The 16,399-nt window shown below is 38.7% G+C and overlaps 1 protein-coding gene across 1 annotated transcript in view; it reads left to right on the top strand.

Moving 5' to 3' along the window:
* The window catches only part of LOC134326904 (phospholipid-transporting ATPase ABCA1), a 245,300-nt gene that overhangs the window by 187,797 nt on the left and 41,104 nt on the right, over positions 1-16,399 (top strand). Inside the window, exons 39-40 of the mRNA XM_063009016.1 lie at positions 13,342-13,465; positions 14,130-14,259. Of these exons, the coding sequence (XP_062865086.1) occupies positions 13,342-13,465; positions 14,130-14,259 (254 nt within the window). The remainder of the gene's footprint in view (positions 1-13,341; positions 13,466-14,129; positions 14,260-16,399) is intronic.

Below are 16,399 nucleotides of genomic sequence, written 5' to 3'. Positions count from 1 at the left end.
GATAAAGTTCATTATTTTCCATAATGTAATGATAAAAATTAAACTTTCATATATTTTAGATTCATTGCACACCAACTGAAATATTTCAGGTCTTTTATTGTTTTAATACTGATGATTTTGGCATACAGCTCATGAAAACCCAAAATTCCTATCTCAAAAAATTAGCATATCATGAAAAGGTTCTCTAAACGAGCTATTAACCTAATCATCTGAATCAACGAATTAACTCTAAACACCTGCAAAAGATTCCTGAGGCTTTTAAAAACTCCCAGCCTGGTTCATTACTCAAAACTGCAATCATGGGTAAGACTGCCGACCTGACTGCTGTCCAGAAGGCCATCATTGACACCCTCAAGCAAGAGGGTAAGACACAGAATGAAATTTCTGAACGAATAGGCTGTTCCCAGAGTGCTGTATCAAGGCACCTCAGTGGGAAGTCTGTGGGAAGGAAAAAGTGTGGCAGAAAACGCTGCACAACGAGAAGAGGTGACCGGACCCTGAGGAAGATTGTGGAGAAGGGCCGATTCCAGACCTTGGGGGACCTGCGGAAGCAGTGGACTGAGTCTGGAGTAGAAACATCCAGAGCCACCGTGCACAGGCGTGTGCAGGAAATGGGCTACAGGTGCCGCATTCCCCAGGTCAAGCCACTTTTGAACCAGAAACAGCAGCACTGGACTGTTGCTCAGTGGTCCAAAGTACTGTTTTCGGATGAAAGCAAATTTTGCATGTCATTCGGAAATCAAGGTGCCAGAGTCTGGAGGAAGACTGGGGAGAAGGAAATGCCAAAATGCCTGAAGTCCAGTGTCAAGTACCCACAGTCAGTGATGGTCTGGGGTGCCATGTCAGCTGCTGGTGTTGGTCCACTGTGTTTTATCAAGGGCAGGGTCAATGCAGCTAGCTATCAGGAGATTTTGGAGCACTTCATGCTTCCATCTGCTGAAAAGCTTTATGGAGATGAAGATTTCATTTTTCAGCACGACCTGGCACCTGCTCACAGTGCCAAAACCACTGGTGAATGGTTTACTGACCATGGTATTACTGTGCTCAATTGGCCTGCCAACTCTCCTGACCTGAACCCCATAGAGAATCTGTGGGATATTGTGAAGAGAAAGTTGAGAGACACAAGACCCAACACTCTGGATGAGCTTAAGGCCGCTATCGAAGCATCCTGGGCCTCCATAACACCTCAGCAGTGCCACAGGCTGATTGCCTCCATGCCACGCCGCATTGAAGCAGTCATTTCTGCAAAAGGATTCCCGACCAAGTATCGAGTGCATAACTGAACATAATTATTTGAAGGTTGACTTTTTTTGTATTAAAAACACTTTTCTTTTATTGGTCGGATGAAATATGCTAATTTTTTGAGATAGGAATTTTGGGTTTTCATGAGCTGTATGCCAAAATCATCAGTATTAAAACAATAAAAGACCTGAAATATTTCAGTTGGTGTGCAATGAATCTAAAATATATGAAAGTTTAATTTTTATCATTACATTATGGAAAATAATGAACTTTATCACAATATGCTAATTTTTTGAGAAGGACCTGTATATCGTCTCATATCACCCCCAGGTGGTGTTGTTGCAGCGAAGAAAAGCTCATTTGTGAGTAGTATAGTCATTATGGGTTCAGTAGACACGTCCTGAATGGGTTCAAATTTCCCAAGGAACACATTGACTGGTCCAAAGAGAAACGGCTCAACATTTTGTGGACTGGTGAAAGCAAAATTGTTCTTTTTGGGTGTAGTGGCTGTAGACAGTATGTCAGATGACCCTCGAGCACTGAATTCGAGCCAAAGTTCACTGTGAAGACAGTAAAGCATGGTGGTACAAAACTATGATATGAGGATGTTTTTCATACCATGGTGTTACGTCTATTTATCACATACGAGGGATCATGGATCAGTTTAAATATATCAGAATACATGAGGAGATCATGTTGCCCTATGTCGAAGAAGAAATGCCCTTAAAATGGGTGTTTCAACATGACAATGACCCAAACCATCCTGGTTACAGACAAACAAGATTGAGGTAATAGAGTGACCAGCCCAATCCCCTGACTTCAATCCCATAGAGAACTTGTGGGCTGATATCTGAAACAGTTTTTTTGAGGCAAAACCCAAAATTGCAGAAGAACTGTGGAATGTAGTCTAATCATCCTGGACTGGAATACCTGTTCAGAGGTGCCAGAAGTTGGTCGACTCCATGCAACACAGATCTTGGAAACAATTGTTATGCCACTAAATATTAGTTCAGTAATTTAAAGTAAAGTGAAACCTCAAATATTTTCAGTTTATACATACATTTTTTGAGTTTTTAAAGAAAAATGCTGGCACTGCTATTTTTTTGAACAGCCTAATATTCATTTTTCTTAACTTTCTGTAAAGGATTAACACAAACTGACTAAATGTTGTTAATGTTTTGATTTAGAATTGAAAGTGTAGTATTTTCAGTGCATTTGCATTTATGGAAATAAAAGTTATTATAATGATTTTGTGCTTTATTCACTTTTTTTAAATCACTGCTATTTTTTTGAACACTACTGTACTTAAAGAAAACCCAGTCAGACACTGGCCATGCAGCACAAAGACAGTAAGAGTTAAGGATCCAATCAGGGCTCTTGAATCTGATTGAAGTTCATGATGTTTGTGAGTGTTCCTGTCTTTGTAGGGAACCTTAGAATTGCCTTATTCTTACCCACCCTGTACTTGGAATGACGCTTTACATTAATGGGTTTTAAATCAATCTTGATAGAACTAGTGCTTGTGGTTATAAAATCCTTTAACTGGATGACAGCACAGTTCTACAGCAGTTTGGAAGTCTTTCAGTTGTACCACTAGTGTCAGACATTACCAAAGTTTATTCAAATTTACTACATTTGTCCCCAGTTTAACATGTCTCAGCCTGATAAAGTTAGGTTGCCATGACTATGTTGGAAAAAAACTAGCTTAAGCCAGAAAAACCTTTGTAGTCAAGTCCCTAGTAAGTAAGAAAGCTAGAGCAACCTTTTTGTTTATTTTGTCACCGTTAGTAAGTGGTTGTTTGTAATCAGGGTTGCAGTGGGATCGGATCTTGTTTGGCCTCTGCACATGTCTATTCCATACAATCATGTTGTATTGCTCATTTTTGAGAGTGTGTTCATTGGGGAAGAGGACCAATACATTTTGACTTCATATCAAAACAGCCAGAAGTACACTATATTGCCAAAAGTATTCACTCACCCATCCAAATAATTGAATTCAGGGGTTCCAATCACTTCCATGGCCACAGGTGTATAAAACCAAGCACCTAGGTATGCAGAATGCTTCTACAACCATTAGTGAAAGAATGAGTCGCTCTCAGGAGCTCAGTGAATTCCAGTGTGGTACCGTGACAGGATGCCACCTGTGCAACAAGTCCAGTCGTGAAATTTCTTCGCTACTAAATACTCCACAGTCGACTGTCAGTGGTATTATAACAAGGTGGAAGCGATTGGGAAGGACAGCAACTCAGCCACAAAGTGGTAGGCCATGTAAAATGACAGAGCGGGGTCAGCGGATGCTGAGGCGCATAGTGCGCAGAGGTCGCCAACTTTCTGCAGAGTCAATCGCTACAGACCTCCAAACTTCATGTGGCCTTCAGATTAGCTCAAGAACAGTGTGTAGAGAGCTTCATGGAATGTGTCTACATGGCCGAGCAGCTGCATCCAAGCCTTACATCACTAAGCGCAATGCAAAGCGTTGGATGCAGTGGTGTAAAGCACGCTGCCACTGGACTCTAGAGCATTGGAGACGTGTTCTCTGGAGTGGCGAATCACGCTTCTCCGTCTGGCAATCCGATGGACGAGTCTGGGTTTGGCGGTTGCTAGGAGAACGGTACTTGTCTGACTGCATTGTGCCGAGTGTAAAGTTTGGTGGCAGGGGGATTATGGTGTGGGGTTGTTCTTCAGGAGTTGGGCTCGGCCCCTTAGTTCCAGTGAAAGGAACTCTTAATGCTTCAGCATACCAAGAGATTTTGGACAATTTCATGCTCCCAACTTTGTGGGAACAGTTTGGGGATGGCCCCTTCCTTTTCCAACATCACTGCGCATCAGTGCACAAAGCAAGGTCCATAAAGACGAGGATGAGCGAGTTTGGTGTGGAAGAACTTCACTGGCCTGCACAGAGTCCTGACCTCAACCTGATAAAACACCTTTGGGATGAATTAGAGCGGAGACTGTGAGCCAGGCCTTCTCGTCCAACATCAGTGTCTGACCTCACAAATGCACTTCTGGTCCAAAATTCCCATAAACACACTCCTAAACCTTGTGGAAAGCCTTCCCAGAAGAGTCTAAGCTGTTATAGCTGCCGACATTATATTAAACGCTATGGATTAAGAATGGGAGTCACTCAAGTTCATATACGTGTGAAGGCAGACGACCGAATACTTTTGGCAATATAGTGTATTTAACAACACTTCACAGGGTAGGACTGATTTTAGTGCCATAACCATAACAGGTTCCAAAGCATAAAACAAGAAGGTTTGGTAAGCAACAACCTGAAAGAGATTGGTTACAAATGGTTGGGCATAGGAAGTCCAAGATTTCTCCAGAGGAAAGTGTTAAGGAGACGTGTGGCAACACAACATGTGTAGATGTTAAATCTGCTGGCAGCAGTGCAGTGTTGTTTGGTGAGACGTTGGAGGTGACAGGCTAGGATGAAGAACTGCAATATGATAATACATCCTCAGATTTATGTATCAGACATCTGGCATCTGTGGTTGAGTAATATCAGCAACAAGAAATAAATGTGTTTTTAGACAAGACTTGAAAAGAGAACGGATCTTGAGACGCGTGGCTTCTGTTGTGTGTTAAAAAAGACTGCATAAAATGTATCCCATAATTATAAACTATTGAGCAAAGGATTTTAGATTGTTAAGCCAATCTTTCCCCTTAGAAATCCTTTAAACCTAGTTGGAATGCTTTTATAAAGGTTCATAATGGTTTGTGAGGGGATGTTGGGGCATTCTTCAGGAAGAAAATAGTTTAGTGATTTAAGGGATTGAAGAGGATAAAAATGTACTTCAGTCTTCTACTCAGAACTTCTTGAAAGTCTCAGTAATGAAAAAAATGGTGATTAAGGAGGCCATGTCAGACTTTTGACGTCATTGAAATGTTCTTCAAACTACTCGTTAATAACTAGCATTCTTTAAGTATGGCAACACAGGTGGAATAATGGACTGCATTCACAATAAATTTCTATTATAAACCACATAATAATTAATCCCTTATAGTACATAACAGTTGAAAACATTCACCTTCGACCAGAGATGAGGACTCGAGTCTGCAACACTAAAATGGTAGAATACCCTACGTAGTGCACTTCACAGGAACAACTGGGGTGAATGGAACGCTCCTGAACCAATCAGACCTTCTGATTTTAATGTTTAGTAAGAAATGCTGTTATTTGCATTTATTCAGTTTGCGTCACACAGATGATTGTCAATGAAACGCTTGATTGGCTTTCTAACAAGTTCATGTTTTACTTTACAACCGGGAAAAGTTTGGAGGTTTTTAATTATAAGCACATTTACAAAATAAAGGATTATATTCCTAATGGGACACACAGTTATAAATTTAATAGCACCTGGAAGAACATAAGCTAAGGTAAGCAGTGGTTATGATGTTTTTGCTGTGTTTTGGATTTTGGCCACTGTGACGTGATTTATTATTTAGCACTTTTGTTTTGCAATGAAAACAAAACGTATCAGTTTAAGCTTTTAACTGGAACATTCTTGTTACAGAAATTACATTCAATTCCACAATGACTAGGAAAGTAAAGGCACTAAGTAAAACGGCTAAATACAGTTGCTAATCTGTTGTTGTTTTTTGTCTGGACTTACAGGTTATTTCTTTATTTCTACGCTACATTTTCAATATATGTTTTGTGTAGATTATATTGACTCGTGACTTGACTCGGACTCTAGCCTAAAGACTCGTGACTTGACTTCCGAGTCAAGTCACGAGTCTTTAGGCTAGAGTCCGAGTCAAGTCACGAGTCAATATAATCTACACAAAACATATATTGAAAATGTAGCGTAGAAATAAAGAAATAATCTGCCTAAAGACTCGTGACTTGACTCGGACTCCAGCCTAAAGACTCGTGACTTGACTCGGACTCTAGCCTAAAGACTCGTGACTTGACTCGGACTCTAGCCTAAAGACTCGTGACTTGACTCGGACTCTAGCCTAAAGACTCGTGACTTGACTCGGACTCTAACCTAAAGACTTGTGACTTGACTCGGACTCTTATTTTATGCCTTGTGAACATCTCTGCCTTCAACATTCCCCAAACATAAATCTGTCCAGATGGAAGAATATAATAAACGTTATCTTATCTAACCATAATCATATTAGCTGCAGAAAAATAAATGTCACTGCACACAGTCTCGCTAGCTTTCTGTAGGAGAGTTTTGTGGTCAGATAAAACAAAGATTAGGTTGTCCAGCCAGATTGACCTTCGAATAGGCAAAGGTAAAGCATTCCAACAGAAGAACCTTAAACCATCAGCCAGGATATGTATTATTGGTCATAGCTGGTGACAGAAACACATTTTTATTATTGGTATTTTTTCTAACTGGCTCTGTGGGTAGCACTGTCAACTCACAGCGAGAAGGTCCTAGGTTTGATTCCCAGGTTAAGTGGTCTGGTTCCTTTCTGTGTAAAGTTTACGTGTTCTCCCCATGCCCATGACTCTGACACAAACACACACATGATGGACTCTGATGCATACACACACATACAGTACATACATAATGGACGCTGACACACACACACACACGCGCGTACATACACGCGCATACATACACGATGGACGCTGACACACACATTATGGACTCTGACACACACATAATGGACTCTGACACACACACGATGGACTCTGATACACAAACACACACACACATGATGGACTCCGACACACACATGCAAGCACACACGCACACACACATACATACATACATGATGGACTTTGACACACACACACACACACACACATGATGGACTTTGACACAAACACACACATATACATACATGATGGACTCTGACACACACACACACACACACATACATGATGGACTCTGACACACACACATACATGATGAACTCTGACACACACACGATAGACTCTGATACACACACACACAATGGCTCTGATACACACACACACACACTATGGACTCTGACACACACACATGATGGACTCACAATGAGAAGGTCCTAGGTTTGATTCCCAGGTTGAGCGGTCTGGTTCCTTTCTATGTGAAATTCGGATGTTCTCTAGCACACACACACACACACACACACACACACATACATACATGATGGGATTCTGACACACACATACATACATGATGGACTCTGACACACACATACATACATAATAAATGAATTAATAAATATATGAATAATCCAAAACCACAACATACATGCTTCATAAAAGTTTATAACCTGCCAATTAAATGTTATTTTAAAGTTCTCCCTCTGTTTGCAAGCCTTATTGAAGGAAACAATTTTACATTATTGCATTCCCAAAGTTGCTATGTAGCAATTAAACCTAGAAGCCTAACGGTTACGGAAGAAATTATCGATTTAACACACACTAACCCTCACTGTGTTCTAGTTTCAGCTCTCACATTGCTCAAGGCTTGAGAATATTGACAGGTTAATTGACCGAATCCTCGAGTACACTTCCACAAGCAAACCACCACCTTAGATGTTGTCTGCATGGTTATGTCTTTAAATTAGTTCATTTACCCTTTAGTGCCCTATACCTTACTAGTGCCCTCTGCTGCCCTGAGGGATCAGAATAATATTCAGATTGATGGTTAGAGGTAAGGTGGGATCCATACAGCTAGACTTTTCCACACTTAATAATGTCTGCTTGTCTTCCAAACTCTGACTTTCAGCTCTGATCCTGAAAAAAAAATTGTTTGGTTTTTGTTTTTAATCATCAGTGGAAAGTCAGTGAAGGTAGGATTCACATGTGCATTAGAAGCATTAGTGTGAACTCTTTAGAGCCTCAAACATTGGGAAATGGTGCCCCACAAGGCTCTTTTCTGGGACTCTTATTGTTCTTACTTTACTGTATGTGGTGGCATGGTGGCTCAGTGGGTAGCACTGTCACCTCACAGCAAGAAGCTCCCGGTTTCGATCCCCAGGTGGGGCAGTCCAGGTCCTTTGTGTGTGGAGTTTGCATGTTCTCCTCGTATTTTCGTGGGTTTACTCTGGGTGCTCCGGTTTCCTCCCACAGTCAAAAGACATGCAAGTGAGGTGAATTGGAGACACAAAATTGTCCATGACTGTGTTCGATATAACCTTGTGAACTGATGAATCTTGTGTAATGAGTAACTACCGTTTCTGTCATGAATGTAACCAAAGTGTAAAACATGACGTTAAAATCCTAATAAACAAACAAACTTTACTGTATGAAAAGCCCTTGGAACATGTCATCTTCAAATAAAATGTTGACTAAATGTTGACCGTGCTTAGTAGTACATAATAATTGCACCACATTTAGCAGCTTAGTTCATTCAAAAATCTAAACTTCAGTCTTCCAAAAGAAAGACTGAGAAAACTGACGTCACACTTGAACTGCATCACACTTCCTCTTCACTAATGCCGACCCCCACTCTCATTTAAGGAGAACGAAGCAAACCCACACCCCCTCCGACACGTGGGCAGCAGCCGTATGCATCTTGTCACCTACACTAGCGAATGCATTTATGCGAATCAGCCTTGTGTACGGAGAGACAAACCCTGATCCACACTCTTTCCTTGCCTCTGTGTAGTTGCCATCAATCAGCCAGCAGAGGTCGTACTGCATCGTTTACGAGGAGTCTTACATATACGGCTTAATACCCACCCCTGTATGAACATCAGGCCAATGATGCAATGTATTCGAGATCCCGGCTCTGGTGCGCTAGTGTGTGTTTTTACCGCTGTGCCATCTGAGCGGCCCAAAAACTAAAGTTTATAGTCTTCTCTTTTAAAAATAATGTGACTACTTATTGTACTTGGAGCTTGATGATTGTTCTGATCTAAAATCCAGAGTGAAATATAATGTAAAACTTAATTCTGCTTTATTAATTGATTTTTATTAACTAACATTCTTTCATTCTAGAACCTAAAAACCCCATTTTATAACGTTTCTTTATGATGTTCATGCTTTTATAATCTTTAGACCATATTGCACTGTTGCAACTTGCTCGCTGGCTGTCTTGCAGTTCCTTTAACTAATCATAAGATTCCTAGAGTCTCTTTCTGCTACCCCACTATGAATTAATTTGCACCGACGTCCTGTTAAATTACACATCGACAGTAAAGTTTTGCTTAGTACCTTTAAATCCCAGCACCCTGGGTAAGAGTTACACATAACATAGACCAAGGTTCATATTGTTTTGGTTTTAGATGTAGTGTGGAACTTTTGGGAATCTGGAGCTTGATGATTGTTCCGATCTAAAAGCTAGAGTGAAATATAATGTAAAACTTAATGCTGCTTTAGCAATTATTTTTATTAAGTAACATTCTAACATTCTAGAACCTAAAAATCCAATTTTTTCAACATTTCTTTATGATGTGCATGCTTTTATAATCTCTAGACCATATTGCATTGTTACAACTTGTTTGCTGGCTGTCTTGCAGTTTATTTTAACTAATTTTAACTAACATTAGATTCTGAATGCTGCAGCTTGTGTTCTTATAAGAAATCTCTGTCTCTTTGTGCTACCCCCTATAAATAAATTTGCACCAACTTCCTTTTAAATTACACATCGACAGTAAAGTTTTGCTTATTACCTTTAAATCCCAGACTTGGTTAGTTCCTGCATGTCTTGTTAATCTTCTAAAGCTGTATATCCTGTCCTGATCACATTGTTCAGCTGATGCAGGACTTCTGTTAATTCTCAAAATCAATTACATCTAATATAAGATTTTTTCCTTAATCACCTTTGAACTCTTTAATACTGCACCAGAGTAGGATAAGCAGGATAGGGACTCCTTATTACTGAGTGAATTACAACCTCTGCTGATCAGGGTGTGGCTCTCCATGCACAAAGCTGATCGTCATATGAACTCGCCTTGTGAGATGAAAAGATGCATTTGGCTACTGCACACGTGTCAGTCTTGCTCTCCTTTATGGGGTGGGGGTCAGCTCCAGTAGAGAGGAAGCATAACGCAATTGGTTAAAAAATGGACGTGCTAAAATCGGGAGAAAAAAAGGAATCTTCCATTACTAACAGGTTGTTTCAAGTATTTACAAGCCTGTGTGGTTATATTAATCACAAAAGCATATCAGTTTTTAATGCAATGTCGTCTGACAGATCAAAGATCACAGACCTGGTGATGTTTTTTGGTCTTGCCCACTATGCACAGAGATGCTTTGGATTCTCTTAATTTGTCAATAATGTCATAAATTGTACATACTGACCTTGAGAACTTCCTTGAGGTCATATGTTAAAAGATATTGAATATGTTTTTCTTAAACTTTAAGTAATGAACCTCGACCCAACCTTGTTTGTAAACAGCTAAGCCTCTTCATTTATTTTATGCTCATCCATTAGCGACCCACCACATATCATTACAAAAGGGGGATTTATTTATTTTAATTAGTATTGCTTTTAAATGGCAAGATTGTAGGTTTGACTGAATTTGCCTGGTTAAGATTTGAACTGCTACTCACAATTGCACTTTGCATACATTTTTATGCTTCCTATTTGTATTAAGTATATTACTTTTTCTATTGTTGGTGAGTAATTAAACAATTAAAAATTTAATTATTCATTAAAATGCAATCATTATACTCTTTGATTTTAAAACAAAAGCTAATTATTCTTTGATTTGACACTACAGTCATGTGAAAAAGTTAGGACACCCCATGAAAACCTTTGTCTTCTTGAACATATTTAAACATTTGAACATTTGAGCTTCATTTGAACAGTACTGAGAGATGGAGCTTATATAACTAAACAAAAACAATGTTAAAAATTACTTTTAAGCACAAGTTGTAAAATGTAATGAACAAAAATGGAAATTTACTGTGAGGAAAAAGTTAGTACACCCCCACATTTATTACTGCTTAAAATGATAATCTCTAGACCATATTGCATTGTTGCAACTTGTTTGCTGGCTGTCTTGCAGTTTATTTTAACTTATTTTAACTAACATTAGATTCTGAATGCTGCAGCTTGTGTTCTTATAAGAAATCTCTGTCTCTTTGTGCTACCCCCTATAAATTAATTTGCACCAACTTCCTTTTAAATTACACATCGACAGTAAAGTTTTGCTTATTACCTTTAAATCCCAGACTTGGTTAGTTCCTGCATGTCTTGTTAATCTTCTAAAGCTGTATATCCTGTCCTGATCACATTGTTCAGCTGATGCAGGACTTCTGTTAATTCTTAAAATCAATTGCATCTAATATAAGATTTTTTCCTTAATCACCTTTGAACTCTTTAATACTGCACCAGAGGATATCTGGAATACATTTATTCATGATTAAACCTTGATTACAAATATTGATTGATTACCATATTCTCCTTTGATACAACTCAACATGGGATGTATGTGTGTCTGTTGCAGAGCCCGAGTCGCACATAAGTCGCACACACAGCTACTTCAGACTCGACTTGGACTTGATTGAAATGACTTGCAAAAAAATGACTCGTAATCAACAAGAGTCCCTAGCGCCAGCATGTTTTAACATTAGTTATGTGTGACAATGTTATATACCCACAACGCACACAATGGGTAAATGTTACAGCCAGCTTCCGCCGTAGTGATGCAGCGTCACTCCCTACTCCCTACATAGTTTCAAGTTCACTCATTTGAACATTTTTGTTACCTTTGAATTGGAATCTCACTTAAAATGGTGGAATACCCTACATAGTGCACTTCACAGGAAAAACTGGGGTGACTGGAATGCTGCTATAGAATTGGCGCTAATGATTGTAAGCTTTCTGAACCAATCAGACCTTCTGATTTTAATGTTTAGTAAGAAATGCTGTTATTTGCATTATTCAGTTTTCAGCGTCACACAGATGACGTGTCAATGAAACGCTTGATTGGCTTTCTAACGAGTTCATGTTTTACTTCACAACCGGGAAAAGTTTGGAGGTTTTTAATTATAAGCACATTTACAAAATAAAGGATTATGTTCCTAATGGGACACATGCTTATAAATTTAATAGCATGTGGAAGAACATAAGCTAAGGTAAGCAGTGGTTATGATTTTGTTTGCTGTGTTTTGGATTTTGGCCACTGTGCCGTGATTTATTACGCACTTTTGTTTTGCAATGAAAACAAAACATATCAGTTTAAGCTTTTAACTGGAACCTACTTGTTACGGAAATTACAATCATTTGCACAATGACTAGGAAAGTAAAGGCACAAAGTAAAACGGTAAAATACAGTCGCTAATCTGTTGTTGTTTTTATCTGAACTTACAGATTATTTGTTTATTGTTTTGTATATGTTTTGTTTATATTATATTGACTCGTGACTTGACTGGGACTCTATTCTAAAGACTTGTGACTTGATTCGGACTCTAGCCTAAAGACTTGACTCGGACTCTAGTATAAAGACTTGTGACTTGACTCGGACTCTAGCCTAAAGACTTGACTCGGACTCATTTTTTGTGACTTGTGAAGATCTCTGGTCTGTTGTAATGCTTTGGAACCAAGGGCTGTCATTGGTAATGGGGAAGAACTGCTGTAGTTTGAATAAACTGTGCTATCCCCTGAATGGCTGGGTGTTTTTGCTTGTAATTTCTAAATGCTGATGATTTCTAGATGATTTGTAGTTGTTTATAAATGACTTCATAACTGTGGACTGTCCGGAGTATTTTAAATCCTAACTAAAAAGAAAAGCAATGCTACTTATCTTATTACTTATCTCATTGTAAGGAAATGTTTACTGACCAAGGGCAGCTCATTTGGCCAAAAGTTTAGTGTTTCTTCCTTTGTCATCTTGAGCATATACTGTATGTGAGAAAGTGACACAAAGAAAAGAAACAAGAAATCACAATTAAAGGAATGAAAAAAGAGAGAAGAATCCAGGGAGATTTTAATGTCTGAACAATAAAAAAAAAGCAGGTACTGTTTAATTTGTCTTAAAACTATGTGTGTGTGTAAGGGAGAGTGATAAAACTGTCACAGTGAGGTGCTGTAACACTGTACAGATGTTGCAATGTGATGCACTTTTTAAATTATTGGTAACAGTGCAGTTGCCTCTTTTCTGCCATGCTCAGACACACACTGACTTCGCTCTTTTAATGCCACTTTACCTTCATTCACACATTTATTCTGTCTCTGTCATTCTGTCTCTCTACAGAACGTTGCGGATGTCAATAACATAGTGAAGCAGGTGCTGCTGATTTTCCCTCATTTCTGTCTGGGTCGTGGCTTAATCGACATGGCTAAGAACCAGGCCATGGCAAACATCTTCAGCACCCTGGGTAAGAGACAGGTTGCACCACTGTCTTCATAATGTCTTCAGTGGTAGTTCATTAGTCTTTAAGAATGACAGTTACATGTTCAATATTAATTTATAATCACACACGACAGTATGTAATAATCTGTAATATTATGCAGCTTGTAATATTCTCAAATTATTTTATAAATCAATAATGTTTTATCTTTATTGGAAACCAGGTAGTCTATAAAGACTTATGATATGATCATGTGTGACATGAACTGCTGGACACTTATTAATTCCTAGTCAGAGCAGAAATGCAGCTGTTTTAACAGCTTCTTTAATCTTAAACCTGTCAGCTGGTCCAAACTTGTTAGTGTCATGTCTTCATCATATCATGTCATTTTTAACAACAACAAGCCAATGATCTGAAGGATAGAGCCAGACTAAATTGGAGTGGGTTTGTGGCATGTCTCTGAATATCTTTAAGTATTCTAGTGAACTTAAACCTAATCAAACAGTCATTGAGAGACATGCAGTTTATAGACGTTGACAATCCCTTCTGTGTTTGCGAGGATCTACTTTTAAAAAAAGAGATAAGCTGCCCAAATCCAAATGTAATAATAAAGTTGAATAAAAGAGATATGGAATGTTGCTAGAATATGTGGTTTCTATATAATATTACAATAAGAATCTCTATTTTTCAGGAGAGGACAGGTTTGAGGACCCTCTAGGCTGGAATATGGTGGGGAAGAACCTGTTTGCCATGGCAGTAGAAGGCGTAGTGATGTTTGGCTTCACCCTCCTAATCCAGTACAAGTTCTTCTGCCAGTCAAGGTCAGGTTTAGGATGAAGTCATTATTCTTTATCTTATTTGTATTCGTAATTGTTTAGGAATTAAAGACACCAATTATTGTAGTGAAAGTAATTTATATTACACTCCAGCTCCTCAACAGTCTGGGATTGAGTACTGGACTTTGTAAAGCGCTATGAGTTTTTAATAAGAGACAAGTCTGGATTTCTGGCAGGGATGTAGATGGTTCATTTTTTTCTACCAGGAGCATAAGACTTGCATTATTATTATTATTGTTATTTATTATTATTATTATTAATAAAAAAAAATTTAAATAATAATTTAAATGGTGGAGAATTAGCCTATGCCCAGAAACATCTGCCATATTACAGATTTTTTTTATTTTTTTTATCTGACTTTCACTTTTTGTTGTAGAATCTTCCATTACTGGCCGCTCAGGTGGCACAGCGGTAAAACACGCTAGCACACCAGAGCTGGGATTTTGAATACATCGTATCAAATCTCAGCTCTGCCATCCGGCTGGGCGGGGCGGCTGCATGGACAACGATTCGTTGTTGTTCATAGGGTAGGATAAGCAGGATAGGGACTCCTTATTACTGAGTGAATTACGACCTCTGCTGATCAGGGTGTGGCTCTCCATGCACAAAGCTGATCGTCATATAAACTCGCCTTGTGAGATGAAAAGATGCATTTGGCTACTGCACACGTGTCAGTCTTGCTCTCCTCAATTGGGGCGGGGGTCAGCTCCAGTAGAGAGGAAGCATAACGCAATTGGTTAAAAAATGGACATGCTAAAATTGGGAGAAAACTAACAGGTTTACTAACAGGTTGTTTCAAGTATTTACAAGCCTGTGTGGTTATATTAATCACAAAAGCATATCAGTTTTTAATGCAATGTCGTCTGATGGATCAAAGATCACAGAACTGGTGATGTTTTTTGGTCTTGCCCACTATGCACAGAGATGCTTTGGATTCTCTTAATTTGTCAATAATGTCATAAATTGTACATACTGACCTTGAGAACTTCCTTGAGGTCATATGTTAAAAAATATTGAATATGTTTTTCTTAAACTTTAAGTAATGAACCTCGACCCAACCTTGTTTGTAAACAGCTAAGCCTCTTCATTTATTTTATGCTTATCCATTAGCACGATTGTGAGTGTGACTGAATTTGCCTGGTTAAGATTTGAACTGCTACTCTTTGCACTTTGCATGCATTTTTCTATTTCCTATTTGTATTAAGTATATTACTTTTTCTATTCTTGGTGAGTAATTAAACAATAAAAAATTCAATTATTCATAAAAATACAATCATTAAACCCTTTGATTTCAGAATAAAAGGTAATTATTCTTTGATTTGACACTACAGTCATGTGGAAAACGTTAGGACACCACATGAGAACCTTTGTCTTCTTTACATTTACATTTACATTTTCAGCATTTAGCAGACGCTTTTATCCAAAGCGACTTACACAGTGAGCGGAACACAATGAGCAATTGAGGGTTAAGGGCCTTGCTCAGGGACCCAACAGTGGCAACTTAGTGGTGGGGCTTGAACCGGCAACCTTCTGTTGACTAGTCCAGTACCTTAACCACTGAGCTATCACTGGTCTTCTTGAACATATTTAAACATATGAACATTTGAGCTTCATTTGAACAGTACTGAGAGATGGAGCGTATATAACTAAGCAAAAACAATGTTAAAAATTACTTATAAACACATTGGAAAATGTAATGAACAAAAATGACAATTTATTGTGAGGAAAACATTAGGACACCCCCACATTTATTACTATGTAAAATATCTAAAATTAGAATCAGGTGCACCACATCAGCTGCAATGATTAGACCATCGATAGAGGACATTGGAGTTCCATTTAAACCTCAGACATTAGTTTGGTTTGCTCTTGATTGTTAAAGTGAGTGTTATCACCATGGTCAGATCTAAAGAACTCTCTGAGGCCTTCAGAAAGAAGGTTGTAAATACATATACATATGAGTCTGGGAAGGGATTCCTCACAGGCAATTTCATTTTTGTTCATTACATTTTACCAGCACGGTGGCTAAGTGGGTAGCACTGTCGCCTCACAGCAAGAAGGTCCTGGGTTCGATCCCCAGGTGGGGCGGTCTGGGTCCTTTCTGTGTGGAGTTTGCATGTTCTCC

This window comes from Trichomycterus rosablanca, chromosome 14, assembly GCF_030014385.1.
Source record: "Trichomycterus rosablanca isolate fTriRos1 chromosome 14, fTriRos1.hap1, whole genome shotgun sequence".
NCBI classification, from domain to species: domain Eukaryota; kingdom Metazoa; phylum Chordata; class Actinopteri; order Siluriformes; family Trichomycteridae; genus Trichomycterus; species Trichomycterus rosablanca.
This window is presented reverse-complemented; position numbering and strand designations above follow the sequence as displayed.